The sequence below is a fragment of the Alligator mississippiensis genome, chromosome 15 (genome assembly GCF_030867095.1).
Source record: "Alligator mississippiensis isolate rAllMis1 chromosome 15, rAllMis1, whole genome shotgun sequence".
Classification (NCBI taxonomy): domain Eukaryota; kingdom Metazoa; phylum Chordata; order Crocodylia; family Alligatoridae; genus Alligator; species Alligator mississippiensis.
This window is the reverse complement of record NC_081838.1, coordinates 20610389-20637972: the sequence shown is the minus strand read 5'-3', so window position 1 is coordinate 20637972 and position 27584 is coordinate 20610389. Positions and strand designations below refer to the sequence as shown.

General features: G+C 55.4%; 1 protein-coding gene across 2 annotated transcripts; it reads right to left on the bottom strand.

Moving 5' to 3' along the window:
* On the bottom strand, positions 1-27584 carry LOC102571000 (V-type proton ATPase catalytic subunit A). 2 transcript variants are annotated; one of them, XM_019497623.2, is made up of 15 exons: positions 27356-27584; positions 25134-25281; positions 24783-24911; positions 24357-24571; positions 22462-22599; positions 19257-19408; positions 12623-12785; positions 11868-11976; positions 11416-11538; positions 10639-10753; positions 10127-10190; positions 9839-10042; positions 9599-9693; positions 1983-2154; positions 1-211 (listed from the first exon to the last, which is right to left on the bottom strand). In XM_019497623.2, the coding sequence occupies exons 2-15, from the start codon at positions 25213-25215 to the stop codon at positions 119-121; spliced, it is 1854 nt and encodes a 617-aa protein (XP_019353168.1). In that variant the 5' UTR covers positions 25216-25281; positions 27356-27584; the 3' UTR covers positions 1-118. The 2 variants fall into 2 exon arrangements, with proteins under 2 accessions (XP_019353168.1, XP_019353169.1); XM_019497624.2 differs by having other exon boundaries at positions 25134-25278.

The window sequence follows — 27584 nt, the reverse complement described above, 5'->3', positions numbered from 1 at the left end:
TGAGAGGAAACACTTGGCAGGGTTTATTTCTCCAGGCCGTGGGCCAGGGATGGGGGTTTTGTTACGGCACATGTCATCCAGGGGAGCACAGCCGGCTCGGCCCACCGTCCTGGGCCCCCTAGTCCTCGAGGCTGCGGAAGGCGTTCTGCATCTCCTCGTTGAGCTGGGTGTAATCTGCCTTAATCTTAGCTTCGCCGTCCTTCACCGGGTCCTGGCAAAGGAGAGAGGGGAAGGGGAGAATGTCACTCTGGGGCAGCCAGGACTGGAAAAGGCTCCTCTCGCTCCTCGATGGGCTATCGCAGCCCCGCATGGTACAAACTGGCTCAGGAACAGCAAGGTACATTTCCTGAAGCAGGAAACAAGGTCCCGACCTCCTGTTCTCTACATGGCCCTGTCCGCAGGGACCGCCTGCTGGGGCAGGGGGAGAGAGAGCATGAGCCAGAAACAAACAATGGTCGGCTTCTCCCCAAAAAACAGTCATGAATGGAAGCTGCAGACAGTTTCCCTGCAAGCTCTGATAAATGAAAATCCCGAATGCTCGTTGCCAACTAGTTTTCATTCCAGGTTAAAAATGAGGCCATGGAAAAGAGTTAAATAATCACACCCAGCCTGAGCACCCGACATCCAGCCCCACAGGCCCTCCAGGGGAAGCAAGTTGTCCAACCCTTTTTTGAATTTGGCTAAACTCATGTCAATGGCCAGAGCAAACCCCTTCCGTTGGGGCTTTGCTCTGGCCATTGACATGAGTTTAGCCAAATTCAAAAAAGGGTTGGACAACTTGGAGGAAAGGGGCATCGGTCGCTATTGAGCACAGGAGTGAGGGACACGGCCTCTGCATCATGACTTCCTAGACCCTAAATGATGAAGGCTGCAAGGGAGAAAGAAATGCCCAGGTCAGACCCAAGTCACTGTCCTGTTCAGCCTCCGCTTTCTGCTGCCCTGTGACACAGGAGACTGGGCAAGACGGACCCGCGGTCTGACCCAGGACAGGGCAGATCTTATGTTCTTATAGGAAACCCCCCGTGGGCTCAGCTCAGCTCGAGCTCTACAGAGCCCGGGCCCAGGCGCCAAGCCAGCTTGCGCAACTCAGATGTCAACATAAATCACGTGCTCTGGAACGTTTCTACTCGCTCAGCGCTCCGGGTGCTAAATCCCTTTGTCAACCAGGCCAGAAGGACATGCCAAGCATGTTGGGCTGGGGGGAGCTCTCTGGACTACCTGTGCCCCACACAGACCCCAGCACAGCCACGGCAGGAGCCAGTCCTGCTTGTAGGTGGGGCCCAGGGGAAGGCAGCCCTGGGCCCCTTGGAGGACCTGCTCTACAGCTTCGGGGGACAAGCGTGAGAGCAAATCCTCTGGAAATCCTCTCAGGAAGCTGCTGATTGGGATCTCGGAAATGCAGGCAGACAAGTCAAGCAGCTGTTTGGGCCCGTGCCCTGCAATGCGTTGTGGCATCGAGGCTGCCTCACTTTTAGCAGCAGGGGCAGGGCAGGGCTGGCCATGCACAGCAGGTAGCAGTCACCCGAGGACCCTCCCTCCTCATGGCACTGTCAGTGAGGGGGCTGTGTCCTCCTCCCCTGGGACAGACCTAGTGCCTGGAGGCAGGAGAGTTCCCAAGCCTTGTCCCCTGGGTGGCTGCAACTGTCCTGGGCTGGGAGGGCTGCAGGACTGAGTGAGCAGGGCACGCAGCAAGGGCCACCAGGCTCAGAGAACAGGTAAGAGATGGGGCCGGGAGAGGCTCTGGGAAGGAAGGATGGGTGGAGGGGGTACTGCAGGGATGGATGGATGGGTGAGGGGCAGCTTCCTAGCTGCCTACCTAGCTAGACACTCAGCACAGGCAAAGGGTGGGTGGATGGAGGGGAAAGCCATGAGACACAAGCCAACCTGGAGCACCAGTGATGTGAAGTTAACCACGCTTGCCCTGTGAGCCAACCGTGCCATGGTGTGCAGCTGCAATGGGCCAGGGCTGCCCAGTGCCTCACCTTGAACTTCATGGAGCTCAGCTTGTACATGATGTCGCCCAGGCTCTCGCGGATCACCGCCCAGGTGATCTTGCTCTCGGACTGGGCCGTGGACTCCACCGCGTGCCGGGCCAGGTCGTAGAAGGCAATCATGTTTTGGAGCATCCCCACCGTCTTGTAGAAAGGACAGAACCTGCCAGGTAGAGACATGGGTGCATCTGGGAGCCTCCAACCACGCCAGAGCTTGGGCTTGGCTGGTGCAAGTGTGCTCCTTGCTACCCTTCACCTCCTGCTCCTGGGCACAGGGCCACCACAGCTGGAGCCTGCTCCATCCCTACCCCTGGCTGCCCTCTGCAGAGCACCCACCCCACAACCTCTCTGCACAGAGCCCAGCCAGAAGCGGTCCTGAGCACATAAGAGGGGACTACAAGGCTCTAGGCAGAATGAAGGGGCTTGGGGTACAGGCCTTAATCCTCCCCATTAAAGATAAAGGCCCAGGCAGGGGCTATTGCACTGGTGTCAATGCAAAGACTTTGGATTCTTCAAAAAGACGCAGATGTTTGAAGAAGAGGATTTCTACCAAAGAGAGGGATCCAGCTGAAAGACCATCTCTGGGCATTGTCTGGCCAGCCTAATAAGGAAAGCTTTAAACTAGGTTCTCTGGGGTGGGGAGTAGACAAAGGTGCAAGAGGAAAATGAGTAGGGCAAGATGCAAAGTACCTTTGATGCAGGTATACATATCTCTTGAGTGTATATCGACTACCTTTGTAGCAGCAGGATGTTGACTGCTGTCATCCCCCTGCCTTACCCATAGCAGGTTCGGGTGTGATGTCTTGTGTTGTGGCACGGGTGACAGTAATTTTAGTAAGAGGTCAGATGATGGATTTGTACAGGATGGTTTGGACAGGGCTGATCCTGCTTCAGGCATGGGGTTGGACTAGATGTGACCTCTGGGCTGCCTTCCAGCTCAACTTCTCCATGACTTTCTGATGAGCAAGGAGCATGGGCAATAAACAGCATGAGAGCCTAACTAGTAATGCAAACTGGGACTTGATTGCTATTACAGACTCAGTGGGATAACTCCCATGACTGGAACATCAACACTGAGGAATAGCCTCTGTTTTGGAAAGTTAGGATTACAAAAAAAGGAAGTAGTTCCACAGGGTACGTCATCATTATAGTCAGGGCTGGGCAAAATGCAGCCCGGGGGCCGGATGCAGCCCGCCAGGCCATTCTATCCAGCCCGCGGGGCCCCTAAAAAATTTAGAAAATTAATATTAATCTTCCTTCAGCTGCCTGTCATGCGGCCCTCGATGGCTTGCCAAAACTCAGTAAGCAGCCCTCCACCCAAAATAATTGCCTGCCCCTGCTATAGATGCTTGTCCCCAGGTCCAGGAGGAAGAGGGGAAAAGTACAGTGGTGATATCATAGTGGGGCTCTACTGCAAACCACCAAGTCAGGAAAAGTTGGATGAGATATTCTTGAAGATCATCAGCAGAGAATATACAAAAATTATGATATGGGGGATTTTCACTTCTCTGATATCTGCTGGAAGAATAATACAGCAAAACTTAGCATGCTCTTAATATGTGTTGATAACAACCTTCTGTTTCAGAAAACTGAGGCTATGACCAGGGGATCATCCACCTTGGATCTCATCCTGACCAGTAAGGAAGAATTGGCAGAGAACATCAAGGTTATGAAAAGTTTGTGTGGAAGTGTCATGATCTGAAAGAATTCATGAATCTAAGGGGAAGCACGAGGTCAGCAGAACTAACCACTTCACTGAAAAAGGCAGATTTCATCTGACTCAGAAACAGTAGTAAATGTCCTGTGGGTGGACAGACTGAAGGATAACGGGGTCACAGAGGGCTGACAGTTTCTAAAAGACTCAGTATTGAAAGCTTAACTTGTTCACCATTCCCAGAATACTAGAACAAGGGGGCACCCACTGAAATTAGTAGGTGACAGGTTTAAAAGTAACAAGAGATAGGCTTTTTAAACATGTGTAACTCATTACCAGAGGAGGTGATGGAGGCAGATACTGGTGGAGGCAGATAGCATAGCCAGAGTCAACAAGGGAACAGATAAATTCATGACTGATGGATCTATTGATAACTATTGAACAGCAGAGTACAGGGAGGTGTTTCCTTTGGCAGCTCTATAGTGCCAAATAAATGGTGGATGCCAGAGAAGGGATTGAAAAGGGGAAACATCACTCTAGAAATATCTAGTTCAGCGCTCTCCCTGCATAGCATCCAGTTCTGCCACTGTCGGGGAAAGATAAAGGGCTACGGGGACCACTGGTCTGACCCAGCTTGGCACTCATGATGTTGTTAGAAGCTCTTCTGGCTTGGTGAAAAGATAAGAAGAACAGCAGGAGACCGACGTGGCCACACATGGTGCTCCTGAGATGACTCAATCCCAGCTGGCAAGAGATGTTACGGGCAATGAGAAAGAAAGAAAGAAAGAAAGAAAGAAAGAAAGAAAGAAAGAAAGAAAGAAAGAAAGAAAGAAAGAAAGAAAGAACTTCACGAATTTGCGTGTCAAAAGAAAGAATTTGTCAGGGAGCTGCGGGGCCACTGCCAACTCCCCAGGGTCAACTCTTAACAGAAGGTGCCAAGAAAGCAGAGGTAATCAAGGGCTACTTTGCCTCAGTCTTAACAAAAAAAACTGATGCAATCCAACAGCTCACAACAAAAATACAGACAAAGGGAAAGGTGAGGGACATGATAACTAAAGAGAATCTGAGAGCTTTGGATTGGTGTGAATGAACTGAAGTTGGCAAGTTCATCCCATGGAAGAGACTGGCAGAAAGGATCTCAGAGCAATTATACGTATAGAAGAAAAGTGATTTTCCAGAGGACTGGAAGAGGGTCAACACAGCGCCTGTCTTTCAAAAAACGAAAGGGCAAAAAGCAGACCTTGGGAACTACAAACTGATCAGCCCAACTTCAAAACCCAGGAACCTACTGGGAAAACTATAACGAAGCCAATTTGTAAACATCTGGAGGAAGAAAGGCTGATCCTGATGTTCTTGGCATGGATTTGCTAAGAGCAAATCACATCAAACCAACTGGATCTCATTCTTTGACGAAGTCAGTAGTGGATGAAGGGAATGCAGCAGACATAGTATGCTTGGACTTTAGCAAGGCTTTAATAGTCTCATCAGCAAACTGCAGAAACATGGGCGAGATAAAATTACAGCCGGGTGGGTAGATAATTGCTTCAGTAAGGACAAGCAAAGGGGAGTTATACATGGATCAACATCAAAATGGCAGACGGTTTTGAGGGGGTTCCAGAGGGTCTGACTGGGTTCATTACCGATTTAGAAGCCAGAACAGAGAGCTTCCAGATCATGTTTGCAAATGAGACAAAACTGGAAAGGGCAGCAAAAGTACAGGAAGATAGGAGGAGAACTCCTGGACTGGGCTAGCAGCAACAGGATGACGTCCAATGCAGGCAGACAGGGGGAAAGAATAACCAAAGGTGCCAATTCAGGCAGCAGAATCGCTGAGAAGCACTGGGGGGTATTGGTAGATTGCAGCCTCAACACGGGTCAGCAGTGTGACACTGTGGCCAAAAGGCAGGTGTCATTTGGGGCTCTATCCACAGGAGCACTAGGTGTGATCACAGGGATCGCAGGGGCTGACAGTGTCACTTAACTTGGCTCTGAGTAGGCTTCACCTAGAGCGTTGTGTGCAGGTCTGACTTCACAATGTAAGAAGGATGTGGAGAAGCCTGAGCAGGTCCAGAGGCCAGCAAGACAGGGTTTCTGGGGAACCATATGAGGACAGGTTGAAAGAATTGTGTAGAGTTATCTTAGAGAAAAGGAAACTTGGGGGGAGATAGACTTGATTTTCCAGGTGTTTGCAAGACTGCCACGAAGAAGAGGGAGAACAACCCTTCTCCCTTGCTGCAGAGAACAGAGCCCACACAATGGGTTTAAACTGCTGCAAGGCTCATTTAGATTAGATCGCAGGGGAAAAACGTTCCTAGTGCTAGGACAGCGAGGCAGTGGAATAGACCTGCTCAAGAAACCTCATGGTGGTTCTTGAGGAGTCTGGATCTGCCTGGTCAGGGGTGGTTTAGGAGATGCAATCCCACATCCATGCAGGGGGCTGAACCAGATGGTGCATGAGGCCCCTTCCAGGCTTGGGGGCTTTATCACCTCAGGCGACCTCAAAGAGCCCCTGGACCATGTATCTGACTCCCCGCTCCTGCCATTACACCCTGTCCTGGCCCAGCTGAAAGGGGAGAGAAACCAGGTGGGCTGTATCCAGGCTGGTGCTCGCTCTACTGTCTCATGGGGAGGGGGCACAGAAGCACTGGCAGCGGTCAAGGCCAGGCAGGGAGGGATGCTGTACCCCAGTGGCTTGCAAACCCTAGGGTCCCACCATAAGTCAAAGAGCTTGCGGGTAATGGTGAAGGAGGTGGGAGGTGGCATGCCACCATTGCTGGGCCATCAGTCTTGAGGACAAGGGTATGGGTCTTGTGGCGAAAAGAAGAGGCATGAAAGGGCTCTGTGACTTTTGGGAGTTTGAAAACCGCCCCTCAGAGCCATGGAGGGTGCTGAGCTGGACCAGCCCCAGCATTGCAAGAATGGGATGGCACCCACATGAACGTCATGGCACCACTGGCAACGGCCAATCTCAGGAAGTGCACATGCACCCACTGCACATCACCAATGGACACCCACCCTGCGACGGGGAATACAGACAGACAGATGGATGGACAGCGAAGGCCAGGAAGCTGAAATGCCTCCCTTAGGCCTTCTCCCAATCCAGGCTGTCCCTGGGGCCTTCCCTGTGCAACAAACTCATTAGAGGCCTTGGCATAAGTGCCTCCATCTTGCCTACATCTTCTGTTATATAAAGGTTGGGCCAAACTTTCTTTTTACCCTGTAGAGGCAGGGTGGTACGGGCAGATCCCAGGTTTTTGCTAATGTAAACAAGAAAGCACTGACTTAAGTGTTTCACTATAGCCACACAAACCAAAGCCCGTTACCACAAGGACTAGCCTCATTGTTAAGACTTGAAGCCTAACTGATAAACTCTGAAGCCATCCTAGGTAAAGAGCTATTAAGTAATTATCATATAAACTCTTCACTTTGCTGGTGAGGGAGTCTTCATGAGCAACCCCTTTCATTAACATAGACCCAATCAGGTTGTGGATAGATGCATGTCATTAATAATTTTATATATGTCCTTGATTCCCCACAGCTTACATACACATAGATACAATTATATATATATATATAATTGTATATGAATCATGGACATATGTAGCAGGGAAAGTAAAAAGCCAGGGACTTCCATAAAGACTCCCTATCATCCACCCTACTTTCGCCTAGTAGGGTGAAAGTGCTAGACTTTAGGAAAGCTGATTTCAATGAACTCAGGCGTTTAGTCAAGGACGCACTGCAGAGTAGGAGTTTTGAAGAGATGGGAGCCCAAGAAGGGTGGCTGTGCCTTAAGGAAATGATCCTTCGGGCACAGAGGGAGACGATCCCGATGCGAGGAAAAAGAGGGAAAGGGGCCAGAAAGCTTCCCTGGCTGACCAGAGAAATCCAGGGCAGCCTACGGGCTAAAAGAGGAGCACATAAAAAGTGGAAACGGGGAGAGATTGCCAAAGAGGAGTATACCTCCTCTGCTCGCGCTTGTAGGGAGGCAGTAAGACAGGCCAAAGCTACCATGGAGCTGAGGATGGCATCCCAAGTTAAGGATAACAAAAAATTGTTTTTCAGCTATATAGGGAGTAAAAGGAAGGCCCAGGAAGGAATAGGACCCCTGCTAAATGGGCAGAAGCAACTGGTGACAGACAGGGGGGACAAGGCTGAACTCCTCAACGAGTTCTTTGCCTCAGTGTTCCTAAGCGAGGGGCACGACAAGTCTCTCACTGGGGTTGTAGAGAGGCAGCAGCAAGGCGCCAGACTGCCATGTGTAGACCCTGAGATGGTGCAGAGTCACTTGGAGGAACTGGATGCGTTCAAGTCGGCAGGCCCGGATGAGCTTCATCCGAGGGTACTGAAGGCACTGGCTGACATCATCGCAGAGCCACTGGCGGTAATATTCGAACGCTCATGGCGCACGGGCCAGGTCCCAGAGGACTGGAAAAGGACCAATGTGGTCCCCATTTTCAAGAAGGGGAGGAAGGAGGACCCGGGCAACTATAGGCCAGTCAGTCTCACCTCCATGCTTGGCAAAGTCTTTGAAAAAATTATCAAGGCTCACATTTGCGAGAGCCCGGCAGGAAAAATTATGCTGAGGGGAAACCAGCACGGGTTCGTGGCAGGCAGATCATGCCTGACTAATCTAGCCTCTTTTTATGACCAGGTTACAAAACACCTGGACGCAGGAGTAGGGGTTGACGTGGTTTACTTAGACTTCAGGAAGGCCTTCGATACGGTATCCCACCCCATACTGGTGAACAAGTTAAGAGGCTGTGACTTGGATGACTACACAGTCCGGTGGGTGGCGAATTGGCTAGAGGGTCGCACCCAGAGAGTCGTGGTGGATGGGTCGGTATCGACCTGGAAGGGTGTGGGCAGTGGGGTCCCACAGGGCTCGGTCCTTGGACCGATACTCTTTAATGTCTTCATCAGCGACTTGGACAAGGGAGTGAAGTGTACTCTGTCCAAGTTTGCGGATGACACAAAACTGTGGGGAGAAGTGGACATGCCGGAGGGCACAGAACAACTACAAGCAGTCCTGGACAGGTTGGACAAGTGGGCAGAAAACAACAGGATGCAGTTCGACAAGGAGAAATGCAAAGTGCTGCACCTAGGGAGGAAAAATGTCCAGCATACCTACAGCCTAGGGAATGACCTGCGGGGTGGCACGGAAGTGGAAAGGGATCTTGGAGTCCTAGTGGACTCCAAGATGAACATGAGTCGGCAGTGTGACGAAGCCATCAGAAAAGCCAATGGCACTTTATCGTGCATCAGCAGATGCATGACGAATAGGTCCAAGGAGGTGATACTTCCCCTCTATCGGGCGCTGGTCAGACCGCAGTTGGAGTACTGCGTGCAATTTTGGGCACCGCACTTCAAGAGGGATGTGGATAACCTGGAGAAGGTCCAGAGAAGGGCCACTCATATGGTTAAGGGCTTGCAGGCCAAGCCCTATGAGGAGAGACTGGGGCACCTGGACCTCTTCAGCCTCCGCAAGAGAAGGGTGAGAGGCGACCTTGTGGCTGCCTATAAATTCATCATGGGGGTGCAGAAGGGAATTGGTGAGGTTTTATTCACCAAGGTGCCCCTGGGGGTTACAAGAAATAATGGCCACAAGCTAGCAGAGAGCAGATTTAGATTGGACATTAGGAAGAACTTCTTCACAGTTCGAGTGGCCAAGGTCTGGAACGGGCTCCCAAGGGAGGTGGTGCTCTCCCCTACCCTGGGGGTCTTCAAGAGGAGGTTAGATAGGCATCTAGCTGGGGTTATCTAGACCCAGCACTCTTTCCTGCCTATGCAGGGGGTCAGACTCGATGATCTATTGAGGTCCCTTCCGACCCTAACATCTATGAATCTATGAAAACCCTGGAATGGGGTAACAAAGGGGGCAGCCTGTCCCACTCCTTGCCCCAGGGTGAGCAGCAGTCAGCAGCCAAGCTGCGGCAGCCCAGCTGGAAGCAGTTACCTGTCATAGGAGGAATAGCCGTTCTGCTGTAGGAAGTCATCCTTGATCAGCTTGGCCACCTCCAGGGTGATCTTGTCGGCCTCGGCCAGGGAGGCCTGCAGGGGGGACACAGCACATGGCCAGGGGCTGCAGAAGGAAGCGGGCATGGCCTTTCCCTCCCCTCCCTCATCCTTCCATCTCCACCTCCCCTCCCTTAGCCCAGCCCAGCCCAGCCTCCCCTCCCCAGCACCCAGCCCACACCTTGCCCACGAGCTGCACAATTTCAGCCAGGTCCTCCTCCTCCTGCAGGATTTCCTTGGCCTTGGTGCGCAGCGCGGGGAACTCCGGGTGCTGGCACTCATAGTACTCATCCAGCGCCCGCATGTACTTGCTGTAGCTGATGAGCCAGTTCACAGAGGGGAAGTGCTTCCGCTGGGCCAGCTTCTTGTCCAGGCCCCAGAAGACCTGGAGGAAGCAGCCGGCAGGGGGAAGGGAGTGGGTTAGAATGGGGCAGGGGAAAGGGGAAATGCCCAGCCCCAGGAGACTCACCTGGACAATGCCCAGGGTCGCGGAAGTCACAGGATCGGAGAAGTCACCTCCAGGAGGGGACACCCTAGTGGGGGACATGGGGAGGGGCTTAGTTCAGATGCTAAGGATCCTGCTGCTGCTGAGCTCTCCCAGGGGGTCCTCAAACCCCACAGAAGTGCATGTGGGACAGACACTGGGATGGACGGAGGACAGGATGGGATGGGATGGATGAAACAGATGGATGAATGGATGGATGGGATGAGATGAGATGAGATGGCAAACGAGCCTCAGCATAAACCACTAGGCAATAGTCCACACTGTGGCTGGGGCAGAAGCTCATGCATTAACTGGCTACATCCCCATCCCATCCTGAGCATTTCTGCTACCTGTAGCTGGCACTCGGGGGCCCAGGGCATGGCTATTCTGGCCCCTTTCCTCCATCATCTCCCCAGGCCCCTCCTCATCAGCCTCCCAAGCCAACGGCTGGGTCGGTGGCCAGCCCCAGGGAAACACAGGGCTTGGGAAGGACTCACGCTCCAACGATGCTGACGCTGCCCTCCCGCTCGGGGCTGCCCAGGCACCTGACTCGACCCGCACGCTCATAGAAGGAGGCCAGGCGGGCACCGAGGTAGGCTGGGTAGCCGCTGTCTGGAGATCAAGATACAGTTTCAGGGCTGTGGCACCAGGTCCCAACCACACTAGTGAGACAAGCTCCCTGAGACTGGGCAGGCTCAGGGAGATGCCATGTGATCCAAAGCCAGTGGATGGAAGGGCCGGGGAGTCCCCAGAGCTGGGACTGGGGATGTGGCTGGGTCACTCCGGGGGGGACAAGGAGGTTGCTACTTCAGCGCTGCCCCCCCACCTCACAGGGCACTGCAGATGCCAGCACTACCCTCTGCACAGGGCCAGGAGCCCTCCCTCTGACTCAGAGAACCACTGAGGTCACCTACACCTGAGAGGGGAGCCCCAAAGGATGGGATGGCACCAAACAGGGGATGATCCCATGGCTGCAGAGAAGAGACAAGCCCATGTGGGCAGTGGGAGGGATGGGAGGAAACCAGACCAGCTGATGGCATGTCAGAAAGCAGAGCAGTGCCAGCCTGGTCAATGCCTGGGGAAAGAGGATGGTGTCTCTCCTTTCTCATCCCCTGCCCCTTCCAAAAACCCAGGGACAGAGCTGGGCTTCCACTCTCGGCTCTGGGCCTGGGATGGAGCAGGGGCTTGCCAAGTGCCTTGCCCCCTTGCTCTCTCCCCAGAGGGAGGTGGAGCAGGGAAGCAGCGAGGGGCAGGCGTGCAGAAGGGAGCGTTACCTGCTGGCATCTCCGCCAGCCGCCCGGAGATCTCACGCAGTGCCTCGGCCCAGCGGGAGGTGGAGTCTGCCATCATGCTGACGTGGTAGCCCATGTCGCGGAAGTACTCAGAGAGGGTGATGCCTGCCGGACAGGGGCACGGGATGAACAAAGGAGCTCTGCTGGACCCCTCCCAACCAGCTTCCCACTCCCCGCTCTGCTGGGGTGCCCGGCAGCCCCCTCTATCCCCCCCCAGGACAGACAGCCATGCATACTGAAGTGTGCGGTGTTCTTCCCAGAGCACTCCACCTCCCGTCACCCCATCTCCTCGATTGTGGTCCATGCTCCCTGCAACCTGGACAACACTGGCCACAGTAACCCATCGCCCAATGGGTGCTGTGGCAAGGGGTGCTTGGCAGCTGGCAGGGGCGCCAGCCATATCCCCCAGCCTCTGGGGAGGGGTGCTCATGCACCTGTGTATATGGAGGCCTCACGGGCGGCCACGGGCATGTTGGACGTGTTGGCCACAAGCGAAGTGCGTTTCATGATGGTCTCCGTCCTCCCGTCCACCTCCATGGTGAGCTGGGCCAAGCAGAGCATGGTCAGTGCAGGGGCAATGCCCTGAGTGCTGACAGCCCGCAGCTGGTAGACTGAGAGCGGAGCCCCTACACTGGGCAAGCGAGATGGGCAGGCCTGGAGACAGCGTCTGCATGGCTTCTCCTGGCCCAGGTTGGATGCACCTCCCACTTTGGACTAGCTCAGCATGGCTCCACTGGCCCAGTCAGGAGTGGCTCCTACTAACCCAGCCACCCACAGCAAGCACAAGACAGGCTAGGCGACTCTGTGCTCAGTCAGTGGGAGGGACAAGCTTGTCCCCTCAGCCCGCTACATTCATAGCAGTTGCTCCCAAGCTCTGAAGGCCGCTCATGCTGGTGAAGAAGGCCCTGCCTTGCTACAGGGTCAGGCAGGTCCCTCTGGGGGTCTAAGTCCCACCCTGGCTTTGAAGGGACCCACTCTGACCCCAGTCCCTACCACAAACCTTCCCCCCAGACCCAGAAGAACCATGGAGCCTCCCTGGAGGAGTCATCGGTGGGATGGACACAGCTCCACTGGGCTGGACAGGAGGAGCCCAAACACTCACGGCTGCAGTGCCACCCCCAGTGCCAGGGCATCACCCACCCCCAGCAGAAAGGAGGCACCCGGGGCTTGCAAGCTGCCCTCGTCTCACCTCCGGGAAGTCCCGCAGCACCTCGGACATCTCGTTGCCCCGCTCCCCACAGCCCACGTAGATGATGACGTCGCTGTTGGAGTATTTGGACAGCGACTGCGAGATGACGGTCTTGCCGCAGCCGAAGGCCCCTGGGATGGCTGTGGTCCCTCCCTGCACGCATCTGGTGGGAAGAGGGTGTGTGGGGGAGTGAGAATGGCTGAGCAGGGAAGCAAGCGTCCCAGCTCCGGTGCGAGATGTGCAGGTGAAAGCTTGCTGCACCCCCGTGAGCCCAGGGACCCCCCAGGAGAGACCCCAGGACCCCCAACAAGCCCCAGCCTGCCTGCAAGTAAGGAGGGGCCCGTGGTGGGAGGGACGTAGCCAGCTGGGAGGTGGCTGAGTGGAGCCGAGGAGGGTCACATCCCCCCACCCCGGCTCCTACTTGGCCCAGCCCCCGAGGGAGCCACGCAACCGGAGCCACACAAACAGGTGCACTTCTGGGCCCAGCGCACAAGTTAGCATGGGAGTTTGCACAGGAGGATGAGCGGGAGGACCCACGGCCCTGCCAGTGACGCCCCCTAGGGAAGGCAGTCCCATCAGTAGCCGGTCTACTAGTGGCACGAAGTGGATGGGCACACACTACACCCCGAGGGTCCCCTCAAAGTCTGTGCCCCCCCGCACCTCAGAGACCTCCACCCAGACGGAGCCTGTGGTTCCCGGCTTCACAAAGACGAAGCCCCTGGCTCTCGGCTGCGGGGGGCTGCCTGGCATGTTTCCAGGCTCCTGGGACCGGGAGCATGGCCACCTCCCCTTGCGAGCTTTGCTCCATTTTGGAGGCTCTGGGACGCCAGATAGAGGAGCTCCAGGCTGCAGTCCAGAGACTGCGTGCCATCAGGGATAGCGAGCAGGAGATCAATACCTACTGCCAGTCCCTTCACCCCCTGGAGGCGGAGGGTAGACCAAGGTCACCTCCTAGGACAAGGGAGGAGCTCTCATACTGCCCAGCCAGGGGGTTGGACCAAGGTGGTCAAGGGCCTCAAGGTGATCTGCACCAAGGTCCCCTCCCCTCTGGGGCTCTGTAACAGGTATGAACCTCTTGCAACCCCAGTTGAGCCTGCAGAGATGCCAGCTCCTGCAGGCAAGGGAGGATCACCCACCCCTACTCTCCCTACGATGAAACCCAGAGCGGTCATTGTGGGAGACTCCCTCCTGACGGGGACTGAAGGGACAATCTGCCGCCCCGACCCCCTAGCCCGGGAGGTCTGCTACTTCCCAGGGGCCCGCATCCGGGACATAGCAGAGAGGATCCCAAAGATTATCCAGCCCTCTGACCACTACCCTATGCTCCTTATCCATGTGGGCACAAGTGACGTGGCTCAGAGCAATCCCAGCCAGGTCATGAGAGACTACAGGGCTCTAGGACCGGGATTTAGGGGGTTGGGGGTGCAGGTGGTGTTTTCCTTGCTCCTCCCGGCTATGGGTCATGGGCAGAGGAGGGAGAGATGGGTTGAGGTAGTGAACCAAAGACTGCAGCGCTGGTGTCTTCGGGAAGGCTTTGGCTTCCACGATCACAGTCCACTCTTTGGTGAGAGAGGCAGTGGTCTGCTGGGGAGAGACGGCCTCCACCTCTCTCTGCTGGGGAGGAGGCTCTTTTCAGCCAGCCTGGCTGCTTGACCAGGCTTTAAACTGAGCCCGCCGGAGGTTAGGGGGATTATCACCACTGCTGACCCGTTGGGTAACCCTTGTAAATCCAGAGGGCCAAGGCACTTAAGGGAACCCACCCCTACCCTAGCCCCAGAACGATCAGTGGGGAAGGCAAGGGCCCCCAAAGGGACACTTGCCTGCCTGTACACCAATGCCAGGAGCTTGGGAAATAAACAAGAGGAACTGGTCCTCCTGCTAAAGAAGAATAACTACGACCTCATAGGGATAACGGAGACCTGGTAGGACTCCACCTATGACTGGGCCATGGGTATAGATGACTGTACCCTGTACAGGCGTGATCGTGCAGATAAAAGGGGTGGGGGTGTAGCCCTCTATGTCAAGGACAACTACACATCCCTCCAAATTGACTTTGACACCCATGAGGGACGACTGGAGTCTCTCTGGGTCAAAATACATGGGGAACGTGGCTCAGGGGACATCATGGTAGGAGTCTACTACAGACCTCCGAACCAGAAACAAGAACAGGACCAGGAATTCGGCAGGGAACTGGCTGAGGCTGCACGCTCTTGGTGCATGGTTGTCATGGGAGATTTCAACTACCCGGGCATCTCATGGGAAGAGCGTTCGGCCAAATCCGATCAGTCGCAAAGCTTCCTCACATGCACAGATGAGCTCTACTTGACTCAAGAAGTCTATGGACCAATGAGAGGCAAAGCATTGTTGGACCTGGTACTGGCAAAAGGGGATGACATAGTCAGTGACCTAAGAATTGATGGAAAGTTGAGTGACAGTGACCACGAGCTGATCACCTTTACTATCCGTTCCAAAGCTGGCAAGTCAGTCAGCAAAGCAGAAGTCCTCAACTTCAGGAAAGCTGACTTTGACAAGCTCAGGAGGCTCGTTGTTGAGACCCTAAGGAACCACAACTCGACAGGCAGAGGAGTCCAAAAGGAGTGGTTGCTCCTCAAGGGAGTGATCCTGACAGCACAAGGGACAGCTATCCTATCTCAGAGGAAGGGTAGCACAAGGGTGCAGCAACCCCCTTGGCTCAGCAGGGAACTCGAGGACCTCCTATGCCTCAAAAGGGAGACTTATAAAGGATGGAAGCTTGGAGTTACTACCAAGGAGAAGTACTCAGCACTGGTCCATGCCTGCAGGGAGCAGATCAGGAAAGCCAAGGCTGCAACCAAGCTCCATCTGGCTTCACATATCAAGGATAACAAAAAGTCCTTTTTCAGATATGTAGGGAATCAGAAAAGAAGCAAGGGTAACATTGGACCCCTGCTGAACCAAATGGGACAGTTGATAACCAACACCCAGGAAAAGGCCAACCTGACTTCCCTACAGTCTTTCGTCAGTCCAATGGGACTGCACTGTCTAGCAAGATGCAGGACAGCCAGGGTGAGGGTGTATTTATACCCAGCACCAGTGTTGATCTAGTAAAGGATCACCTTGAGAGGCTGGACACCTTCAAGTCAGCTGGTCCTGACAGACTATACCCTAGGGTACTAAAAGAGCTGGCAGGTGTCATAGCCCAACCATTGGCAAAAATATTCAAAAATTCATGGCGCTCAGGTGAAGTACCTGAAGACTGGAAGAAGGCCAATGTGGTACCCATCTTCAAGAAAGGGTGGAAAGTGGATCCTGGGAATTACAAGCCAATCAGCTTGACTTCAATCCCTGGTAAGATTCTCAAGAAAATTATCAAGGAGACCCTTCTGGATAAGCTGGCTGAGGGCAACATCCTGAGGGACAGCCAGCACAGGTTTGTTGTGGGTAGGTCTTGCTTGACCAATTTCATCTCCTTTTATGACCAGGTGAGCTATCACTTGGACAAGGGAGAAGAGATTGACATCATATAACTGGACTTTAAAAAAGCCTTTGATCTGGTGTCCCATGACCTCCTCATGGAAAAATTGGCCAAATGTGGCCTCAGCTACACCACAGTCTGATGGCTGGGAAATTGGCTCCAAGGTCAGACCCAGAGAGTAGTAGTTGATGGCAGCAAGTCATTATGGCACTCTGTAGCCAGTGGCATTGCCCAAGGCTCTGTCCTTGGACCGTCCTCTTCAACATCTTTATCAACGATGTGGACATTGGTATCAGAAGCACACTGGCCAAGTTCGCCGATGATGCTAAACTTTGGAGCATAGCATCCACACCTGAGGACAGGCTAGTGATCCAATCTGACTTGGATAAGCTTAATAAGTGGGTGTACACAAACCTGATGACATTCAACAGTGATAAATGCAAGGTACTCCACCTCGGGGAAAAAAACCCTGCGGCATACTTATAGGCTCAGCAGCGCTACACTTGCTAGTACCACTGCTGAAAGAGACTTGGGGGTCATGATTGACCACAAGATGAACATGAGCCACCAATGAGATGTTGCAGCTGGTAAAGTAAACAAAATCCTGGCTTGCATCTATAGATGTTTCTCAAGTAAATCCCGGGATGTCAGCCTCCCACTGTACTCGGCCTTGGTGAGGCCGCAGCTGGAGTACTGCGTCCAGTTCTGGGCTCTGCAATTCAAGAAGGATGTGGTGAAGCTTGAGAGAGTCCAGAGGAGAGCCACGCACATGATCAGAGGGCAAGAGAATAGGTCCTATGAAGAGAGGCTGAGAGCCATGGGACTGTTCAGTCTGGAAGAGCGTAGGCTCAGCAGGGAGCTGGTGGCCATCTCTAAGTACACAAAGAGTATTCATCAGGATCTGGGAGAACATCTGTTCACCAGAGCGCCCCAAGGAAAAACAAGGACCAATGGTCATAAACTCCTACAAGACCATTTTAGGCTGGACATAAGAAAAAATGTCTTTACTGTCCGAGCCCCCAGGACCTGGAATAGGCTCCCTCCAGAAGTGTTGCAGGCACCTACTCTGGACTTATTCAAGAAACGCTTGGATGCTTATCTCACTGGGGTCCTTTGACCCTAGCTGACTTCCTACCCCTGGGGCAGAGGGCTGGACTTGATGATCTTCGAGGTCCCTTCCAGCCCTAATGTCTACAAAATCTATTAAATCTAAGAAAGTGGGGCACAGAGCGAGCTGTGGCTCTTCCCAAGGCATAGGCTCCTCCTCTTGCCCAAGCGAGCTCAGGGCATCAACAGCCTTGCCCTGGGCAGGGGCAGATCTACACCACCCAAGATGCATAGTGCAGGGGGCCAAAGCCATCCATGGGTGTGCTTGGAGTGCCCTCTGGCAGCCAGCCACTGTCCCAGCTTCCCTGTGCCCCCTGCCAATGGGACCATGCCCTCAGCACACACAGCAAAGGCCTCTCTTTGAGGCAGCGATGGCCTGGAGTTCGATGCCCTGCCAGCCAGCATGAGGCCAAGCCTCTGTGTGCATGTACCCACCTCTGTAGCAAGTTGGCTGGTGGCTCTGCACAGCCAGGGGCAGCCCTAGGGGCCGAAGACACCACAACTGCCAGCAGAAGGCATGGGGGAGCCTTTGCAAGCCTTCTGCTGGGAACACCAAAAGCTTTATTCCACCCAGCACACCCGGCCGGCAGGAAGGGGAGCTCTGCCACCACTGAGGCACGTCAAGTGCGAGCACCCTCAAAACCCTGTGCCCTGACCCCATCCATCAGCTGAGCTCCAAGGTGTGGACCAGTCCTGGGCACCAGTTCACCCTGCTTGACTCTGGGGAGGAGCAGTGGAGGCTAAAACATTGGGAGCACTGAAGGGGGGCGGTGGGGGAGGAGGAGGGAGGATCATTTGCACCAGCACTAAGTGAGTGTGAGAGGTGATGGACGTGCCCGTGTTTTGCATGAGCTCAAGGGCAGAGGGGAATCGGGCCCTCAGGCTGGGAGCAGGGATGGAAGGAAGAGAAAGATCTGCTACGCAGGCAATGCAGGAGAGAAGCTGGTCACCTACAAAACCACCACAATCCCTGGCAGAAAACGGAGACTATGCCCTGCAGTATCCATAGGAGGAGGAAGGCAGCCCTGCCCTGGATGCTGGAGATGCCCAGCACTGTGGGAACAGGGGAAGGGGGCTCTGCTCAGAAATGTGCCTTAACGAGAGATGTTACTTCAGCAGTCATCCCGGGCAGGGGCAGATGTAGGACTTGGAAGAGGTGGGTGCAGCAGGTGTGTCTCACCATCACATACAACACAACACATGTTTCTCTCCACTTAAAGATAAATCAGAAGCTTTACTAATGTGCTTGGGGGGTCTAACGCTATAGCATTCAGTTTAAGATCATAGGAAAAAGAAATATAGCTACTGAAGCAAGCACTGATTTGCTAGATCATATATTCATTTTTTTTTTAAATCACACAACAAACTAGGCAAAAATAGTCAAAACAGGCAAAAGATATTGTCATTAGTCCCACAGTCATTCTAGTTAAATATGCATCTCTCATTCAGAGTCATAAAAACAAATCTCGCCTTCTTGGGTGTTTTGACAGCACCTCCCATACTTCACTGTCAGTCATTTCTATACCAGACTTAATATGACCACACCTGAGGTAAGGTTTTTAGCTAGAGCTAAGAACAGTCTGCAGGGCTGTGAAATGGGAGAGAGATTCCCAGCACTGGCTGACAGACAGCACCTCTGCAGAAAAAAGGATAGTTTGAATAGTGGAGTAGCAAGACCATTAAAAAGGAAAGAGGGCCATTAACACCCATGGAGTGGAGAGATTAGCAGGAATCCGGGGGATGACAGTGAGCCATGACGTTAGCTGATTCCCTCTGCGCTGCCTGAATAGAAATGCTGCTGCCTCTCCCAGGCAGTTGGCTTTAAAGTTTGGGTGGAGCAGGGATCAAAGTGGGGTGGGACTGCTCCACTGCCACCCTGGATCTGCCCCTGATCCCGAGGAATGGAGGCATCCAGGGAGGCCCCGTTCTTCCCAGACAAAGAGAGTGCACGAAGAGAGTGAGGCTCAGCTCCAAGGACCTCACACCAGCCCCACACCCCTCACCCTGGCAGGGAGCATCATTTGTGCCCCTGGTATCTCCCTCCCCACCCCAGAGGAAGAGGGCATCACTTACGGGAACAAGGCATCCAGGACGCGCTGGCCCGTAAGCAGAGGGTTGTTGGCAGGGAGCTTCTCAGCCACAGGCCGGATCTGCCGCACGGGCCACACCTGCACCATGCTGAGCTTCTCAGTCACACCCTCGAAGTCCAGCTCCAGCACGACATCCTGGAGAGACAGGGGGGAGACTGCTGGGCTGTGGCCCTGGGGACCAGGGCTCTCTGCAGCTGGTCCCTGGGAGAGGAGGATAACTAACTATCTGCTCCCCATATTCTGGGCTCTCCCTAACCCTGATGGCCATCAGAGTGACCTTAAGGCTGTATATATGTATATGTATATGCCACTTCTTTAGGCTCTGGGGAGCAAAGGTACTAGATAGGTACTGGGGACTGAGTGCAGGGGACTCACAGCACTAGATACACTGCCATGCCCTTCATCCAGGAGGGGCTGGGAGCAGCCTTCTACCTGCCTCTGTACTAGAGAAGCCCCTATATTGAGCAAAAGCTCCTCAGGAAGCAATGGCTGCATCTATATCAACAGGGGATGGACTCCCCCTCCCTGCCAGAGGCCATGTGAAAGCTGCCAGGGCACCAGAAAACCACCTGAACAGCAAGGAGAGACCAGCAGCTCTGAACCAGATGCAGGGGGCAGAGCAGAGTCAGCTGGACTCGAGCTTCTGTGGCTGTATTGCAGCCAGAACAGCTAATGAGTGACACAGCGGGGTGGTTTTATTACCTCTATACTTGGCCCGGGTGTGACAGCTACTGAACTGCTGTGTGCAGCCAGAGGTTTGCAATTTGAGAAAGGCAGCTGGAAAACTGGAGAAGAAAGGGCTGGAAACATGCCCCCCATGGCAGGATGCACTCAGCCAGGATGTTCTCAAGCACGCCTGGCCCTCTCGCACATATGGTGACATGCTCCACACAGGACAACGGGCCAACACAGCTGCTACATGGCCTCCCTGTGTGCGTGCTCTCAAGTCCTTGGTCTCCTGCATGTTTGGGCATGGCACTGGAGTGGTCTCACTGGGGGTTTTTCTGGGTTTGGAGGGTGTAAACAAGAGCAGATGAGGATCGCAGAATGGCATTTGGGGCTGGCACAGTGACGACAAGCCCCTGAGAGTGGATCAAGGTGCTTGAGCTATTCAGCTGCACAGAGGAAAGGGGCGGCATGTTCCCACTTCCAAGGACAGGTTTTGGCCTCACTTTGGTAGGCAAAAGTAGGACAAGAGGCAGGGCCTAGACATCACAGCTGGACCATGTTCTGGTGACAGATAAGATGAACATTGGCGGGTGCACAGGAACATTGGCAGAGCTTCCCCAGCGCAGGTTTGGACTCTCGGCAAGTGCAGTGTCCCTACTGGTGCTTTGATAGGAGATCTGCTCTATTTCAAAGAGGGACTGGCTCAGACAAGCCCTTGACTAGGGACCCCAGCATCTGCTGAAGTAACCTTGGGTTCACCAAAGCTTGTGCTCTGCAAGAACATAGCATGGGAACTTAAGAGCTGCCATGGCCCAAGTCAGACCACGAGTCCACCTTGCCCAATCTCCTGTGTCACACAAGGGCAGAGAAAGGAGGCTGAAAGGGAGGGTGAATTGGCTCTAACCAGGGATTTCCCCCCAGTTCCTCTCTCCCTTGCAGCCTCCAGCACTGATGGTCCAGGAAGCTCTGATACAGAAGCTGAGCCCCTCACTCCCACAGCAACCCGTGCCCCTTTCCTCCAAGAATGTGTCCAATGCCTTTGTGAATCTGGCTAAGCTGTCTACATTTTTTTTTGGTTAGTCTACAAAGGTGCCTGCCTACCCTGCCTTCAGACTCACACGGCTAACTACCCATCTGGGCCCTACAGCCACAGCAATCACTCCTGCCTTCGAGGTCTCTGAGAGGTCAAGCCAGAATCACTATATGGATTCAAATAAAGTAGGTGCAAGCTGTGCTGCATATGAAAACCATGAAAGCTTGGGCAGTGTCTCTTGCACAAAAAATGCAAGATAATGGCTGGGGCAAGACCGGATTGTGGTAACAAGACTGTCACAAGAAAATCAAACTCCGCTAATGGCTTGCAAGCCATTGACACTCAGGGCTACACCCGGAGCTTGTGGGAAGACTCTTGCAGAGCTGGAGGATGGATTAAGTCAGATCCTGGGAGCCTTTCCTGCCTCTCAGAGCTCTTGCTGCCGGGGGGAGACTGCTGGATGCAGCAGCAGGCTGAAGGATCCCAATGTCTGGTGAGGATCTCAATGATGCTGCGGTGAAAGCAGGGGATTGCACGCCAGGACTCCTGGGTTCCACTCCCGGCTCTGCCATTGCTTCTGCGCTCCCGCCCATTAGCAGGGCCATGATGCCAATGCACCCGAGCGGAGAGGCTCGGTGCCTGTGCAGTGCTATGTGCTGCTCTGCTGGACAGCCCCAGGCAGGAGCAGAGGGTAACGTACTGCTGGAACCAGCTGGACGGGGCTTGGCTGAGCTGCACCGAAACCGCTTGTGTCTCAGGCTCTGTTTTGACAACGTGGCACTGGCTGCATGCATGTTGTCAAGCCAAACAAGCCCAGCCCCCCTGAAGAAGCCTGACACTGAGCCAAGAGCAGGACTGGGACAGAGAGGATCCATGTGTGGAAAAGCAGCTGTGCCTGCTGAAAGGACCATATGGAGGGGGCCACGGGAGGGGAGGCGGAGAACGCTCCGGGAATCTAGTTCCCTTTGGCTGCATTCGACTGCAAGGAAGAGTCAATTCATGGGAGAAGATGTAGAGGGACTTGTGAAATACAGAGAATTGAATTCATCCATTAATACACAGAGCAGGATGTGCCCTCTGATGTTGCTTGAGATGGCAAAAAAAATCTTTAAAAACCCTAAAACCCTTCAGATCAGTCCAGGTGATAATCCTGCATCCAGGATCCACATGGCTCAGCTTAGGTCTGCCCGGATCAGAACCAGAAGCCCCCATCCCCAAGTTCAAGGTCAGAGGCCCCATTTGCCTGGCACTTGGCCCTGTCCCTATGGGGTAGCAGTGAGATGGTAGCTCCTACAGCAGTGCCAGCATGACGGGCGATAGCAGCTGGCAAATCTGGCACTGAGCACTCACCAGCTGTGCCGTCAGGCCAGCTTCCAGCCCTCCCCCCACCCCGATGCTGCATAATCAATCAATCACAAGCCTTGTTCTGGATAAAGGCTGCCTACCCCATGCTCCTGCCCCAGCAGGTCATTCCCCATGGACATACCGAGATGTCGTAGTGCCCCGCGGGGGCAATGTGAGTCACCGTCCCCCGGCTCCGAGGTGGCACCATGATTTTGTGCTTGATGAGGGAATTCTCCTTCACTGCCCCGTAGACGTCCCCGCCGGTCAGGTGGCTGCCAACCTGGGGAGGGAGGGGAGAGAACGGATGGGTGAGCTGCAGAGACCTCCAGCCAAGAGGATGGGACAGAGATGTGCAGCACGGGGTACTGCTTAATGCCAATTTAGGCCAGGTTTTTACAGCCACCACCCCTCATAGGGGGTGTCCCTGGCTAGGCTCCTAGCCCTCCTCTGCTTTTCTGCAGGGGTTCATCCACCCCTGCACCCTTTCCCCATGCCTCTGCTTGGGATATCACCACAACTGACACCTACACGGGGAGCCCTGCGGAGGAAAGAGCAGCAGAAGCAGAAGGATGACCTGGGAACTAAGATGCTTTTGTCCTTACATACATCCTTCGGGGCCAAGGGACAACAGGGATTCAGGGATAGTAAGACCACAAGCATAGCCATTGAGTGAGCCAGACCATGGGTCCATCTTGCCCAGCCTCCTGTCTCACATGGGGCAGAAAGCAGAGCCTGAAAGGGAGAGTGAACTGGGTCAGGGTTTCCCACTGTCCCTCTCATTTGCAGCCTCCAGCACTTAAGGTCTGGGAAGCTCTGACTCAGAAGCTGTACCCCTCGCTGCCACGCTCAATAGCGATGCTGCCCCTTTCCTCCAAGAATGTTTCCAATCCCTTTTGGGATCTGGCGACAAGCTCAGCTTCCCCGGCATCTGTTGGTATTGAGTCCCACGCTTTAATTCCCCGCTGTGTGACGAAGTACTTCCTTATGTTCATTTTAAGCGTACTGCCTACTGGTTTCATGTTGTGACCCCTCGTTCTTGTATGGAGAGAAACGGTCAATACTAGACCCCTATTCGCTTTCTCTTCACCGGTCAGTATTTTGTAAACCCTTCTTTTCTCCCCCCTCAAGCATCTCTTTCCTAACCGACCAGGCCTGGCCTCTGCAGTCTCTCCTCCTAGGGACGCCCCTCCATACACTCAGCATCCTTATGGCCCTTCTCTGCACCCGCTCTAGTTCTTCTAGATCATTTTGGAGGTGCGGGGACCATAACTGGGCACAGGATTCAGGATGGGGGCACCCCATGAATCTACAAAGGGGCATCCTGATACTTCCTGTCTGGTTTACAACTCCCTTATTAATAATCCCTCACATGTCGTTTGCCTTTCTGGCACCAGCTAAGCCCTGAGCGGATGCATTTAGCAAGCTGCCCATAATGCCTCTCAGATATTTCCTGTGTGGTAACAGCTCATGTAGAGCCCACCATAGCATAGCCATAGCTTGAGTCAGAGCTAAGCCCCGCGCTTGGCCCGTGCTAGGGCTGTGTGGGAGCTGCGAGAGGACTCAGAAGGAGGTGCTATTCCCTGGCAACCAGCGCTGATCTCAGTGCCCCTGGGAAGGGCAAGGGGCTGTGATGTACAAAGGCTCGGTGGTGATCCCAGCCGGTATGAGGGGTGCTGTGTCAACGGGGACTGTGTCGGTGACAACCCATTCATGCCTGCCCGGTGCCAGGAAGCCCTGCATTGCCAGGGGCAGGTGGGGCATCAGTAAGGGGCACTGCCCCTGGCATCACTCAGATGCCTGAATGTGGTCCTGGAGATGCGGTGCCCATTGCATCCATCCCAGAGTTTCGGGGGCCTGCCTCCTCTCTGTACCTGCAGAGCCCAGCCCTTCCTTGCCCCCAAGACTGTGGCAGCCTCAGCCGTTCAGTATCGCCCATGACGAGACCCTTGCTACCGGGACCTCTGCCCAGTGCTTGGAAAGGGCGAGTCTCCCACCAAAGCTGCCCGGGGGCTGCTCCTGGCCCAGCTGTGCGCTTACCCGGATGTTGGGGCTGGGGGCGAAGTCCCACATGAGGTGGCGGGACAGAGCCGGGATGTTGATGCCCCGGGGAATGTAGATGCTTTGGGTCAGCTCCGTGATGTCCTTCAAGGGGCGCTGGATCCCGTCGAAGATGGAGCCCATGATGCCCGGGCCCAGCTCCACCGAGAGTGGCTTCCCCGTGCGCAGCACCGGGTCCCCCACGCACACCCCCGCTGCGGCCGTGCTCAGGAAAGGCACGAGTTGGGGGTCTAGCTGGGGCGGGCTTCCCCGAGCACAGCACCCGGTCCCCCATGCACACCCAGGGCCAGGGGCAGGCAGAGGGGAGGGAGAGGCATGGCTCAGAGAAGGGCAGGAGTGAGGGGTGACTTGGCGGGGGAGTGGAGGGGCGAGGGGCAAGCCAGCAGGGGATGGCAGGAAGGATACAGGTCTCCTCGTACACCTGGATGGTGGCCAGGTCCCCCTCGAGGCGGATGATCTCGCCCACCAGCTCGGCGTGGCCCACGCGCACCAGCTCGTACATGGCTGCCCCCATCATGCTGCAGGCCGTGACCACTGCCGGGACAGGAGAGGCTGCGATGAGCCCCCGCGCAGGGCCCGCCGTGCCCCACACCCCAGCCTCTGCCTCCCTGCCCCCTCCTCCCAGACCCCTGCCCACGCCCCCCTGGGGTAGCAGAGCCGGAGGCGCTCTCAGCTGAGCCAGGGACCCCGACTGATTTCCTACCCCCTTGCAATCACCCGCACCTCCACGCTGCGCCTGGGTCATAGCTGCCCTACCTGGCCCGGAGACGCCGTGCACGAAGCCCAGCATGCTCTCCTCCTCCACGTCCTCGATCCGGGGCAGCCTGGAGAGCTCCATGGCCCCGGCGCTGCAGGGGTGAGAGAGACCTGGCCGAGCCTCTCCACGAGTCGGGCCTGGCTCCTGCTTTGGGGGTGCAAAAGCTGCAGTCACCCCCGCAAAGGATCAATGCACAGCTCTTTGCCCCGGGATGCAAAGCGGGTCTTTGCTCGGGTGCAGCTGGGAGCAGCAGGCGTGAGCACGCTCTGCTGGCTTCGCTGCACGCTGCCGGGCCCGCCCACCCGGGCCCCTGGGGAAGGCAGAGGGCACGGCCCAGGGGTGCTGCCTCTGCTCGGCAGCCAGCCACCTTCACTTGACCGGAGGATGCCAGACAATAACAAACCTTTGGCCAGCTTAGCCAAGATGTGCACAGGGCACGCTGCTGGACCCACCCCCAGGGAGGGTCAGGGAAATGCCCCTTCAGCCGATGTGTGGGCATGCGGTGCAATTTGTGGGCCCATGGGTGCAGCTCCGGCCAGGTAACGTGATGGCGCAGGTGAAGCTGGACCTCAGGGGGACTCCTGGAGGAACTGGCTTTTCCTTCCCCTGAAGATCCTACCCTTGACTCCTATGGGGGCATTGCTCTGGGCTGCCACTGCCAGGTGCAACCCACGTCCCGGGGCTGGGCAGCGCTGGGAGGCCCTGGTGCAGCCTTGTCAGCTCAGGCTCCAGGCCCTCCAGACCCAGCTCGTGCTGGCCAGGACTTGTCACAGGCCGGCCAGGGGAAGGCTCCAGGTGCTCGCTGCCAGGCAAAGTGCTGGGGACTGGGCACCTCTGACTCCACAATCTGTCCCCTGCGCCAGCCAAGGGAAGCCTGCCCCAGAGGAAGGGGAGCTGCTGCAGCCAGAAATGCAGGGAGCAAAGGAACAGGCAGGGGTTAGGGCAGCGAATCTCAACCGGGGAGGTACCAGCACCCCGGGGTGCAGTGAGATGCTGTCAAGGTCACCACGCCACATTAGCCCTGGTAGGTTACAAACACGATTCACAAGACAAAGACAGAGATTTTCAACAGAAATCCCTCCCCTGGAGTTCTTTGCAACAGAAAGGCTGCTCTGTTATTTTTTCTGTAGGCCAAAAAAGAAGAGAGAAGTCTAAGAGCTGGCCGTTTCTGAAGAGGGCCTCGAGTCTATGCAGGGGCACCGTGTGTCCAAAAGGGCGGAGAACCCCCGGGTTAGACCCTGCAGGGGGCTGCAACAGGGGCAGCGGGCAGCCAGCAACGCGAGGGTGAACGGGGAAACGGGCACGCTGTGGTGGAGCTCTCCCACAGCCGAGGGCACAGCCCTTGGGTTTGCAAACCTCCCTCCAAGCTCTGGCAGCGTGGGCTTCAGATCCAGCCTCCACTGATGAAAGCTAACCCGCATGAGCGCCTGCTTCTAGCTCGATGGGCAGAGCAGGGAAAAGGCCTATCTTTTGGCAGGACCAGGGCTAGGGCTGAGCTTGGGAATCTGGAGCTGTGAGTCTAGGCCCTGCAGGGGAAGGGAGCAAGAGGGGAGCAAGACTTAGGGCTCTCGTTGCAGGGGGGAGACCTCGAGCAGGTCACTCCACCTGCAAACCGGAGCTGGGAGTTGCCCATCGCACAAGGCTGCAGAGAGCTGCGATCCGCACCAGAAAGCCAAGTAGTGCCGCTCAGCCCGGTTCCCTCGTGTCCTCCTGGGTGCTGGGCTGCGGAGAAGCGCCCGTGCTGCGTGGTGGGCAGGGGAACCCCCGGGTGCAAGGGTTGCTCAGCAGTGGGTGCCAGTCAACGCCTGGGGTGAGACTGGGGAGTGCAGCACAGCGGAGCTGCTGGGCACCGCATCTCTGGTGGGGGGGATGAGAAATAGCCCCCAACCCATTCCTCCTGCTCCGCATGTCACTCTGAGCAGGAGGAATCTCCCGGACAGGTGATCTCTGTGCCTCGGAGCAAGGGCAGGGTGCTAACCACCAGCCCCCACCAACTCCCCACTCAGAGCGCAAATAGGACCCAGGAGTCCTGGCTCCTGTCCCTGACCTGCTCCAACCATTACACCTCGTTCCTCTTTCAGAGCCTAGTCCAAAACCCAGGAGTGCGGGCGCTGAGAACCCATACCCGGGCACTGGACCGCCACCCCTTCCCAGCGCTGGAAACAGATCCCAGGAGTCCTGACACCCTCAGAGATCTGGACAGAGCAGAGACAGTCCCTACCTGAGGCTCTCTCCTCTCCTCTCCTCTCCTCTCCTCTCCTCTCAGGCCAGGGCTGGCGGGCTGCAGGCAGTCCCCAGGGCTGTGCCTCTGCCGTCTGATGGGTTTATAAGGCAAGGGGGCAGAAGGGACAGGCCCGGGGCTGGCTCTCTGCTGCCCAGAAACCAGTTCCAGCCCGAGCCCATTGCAGGAAGCTGGGGAAGGCAACGGAGGTCATTGCAAGGGGAATGGG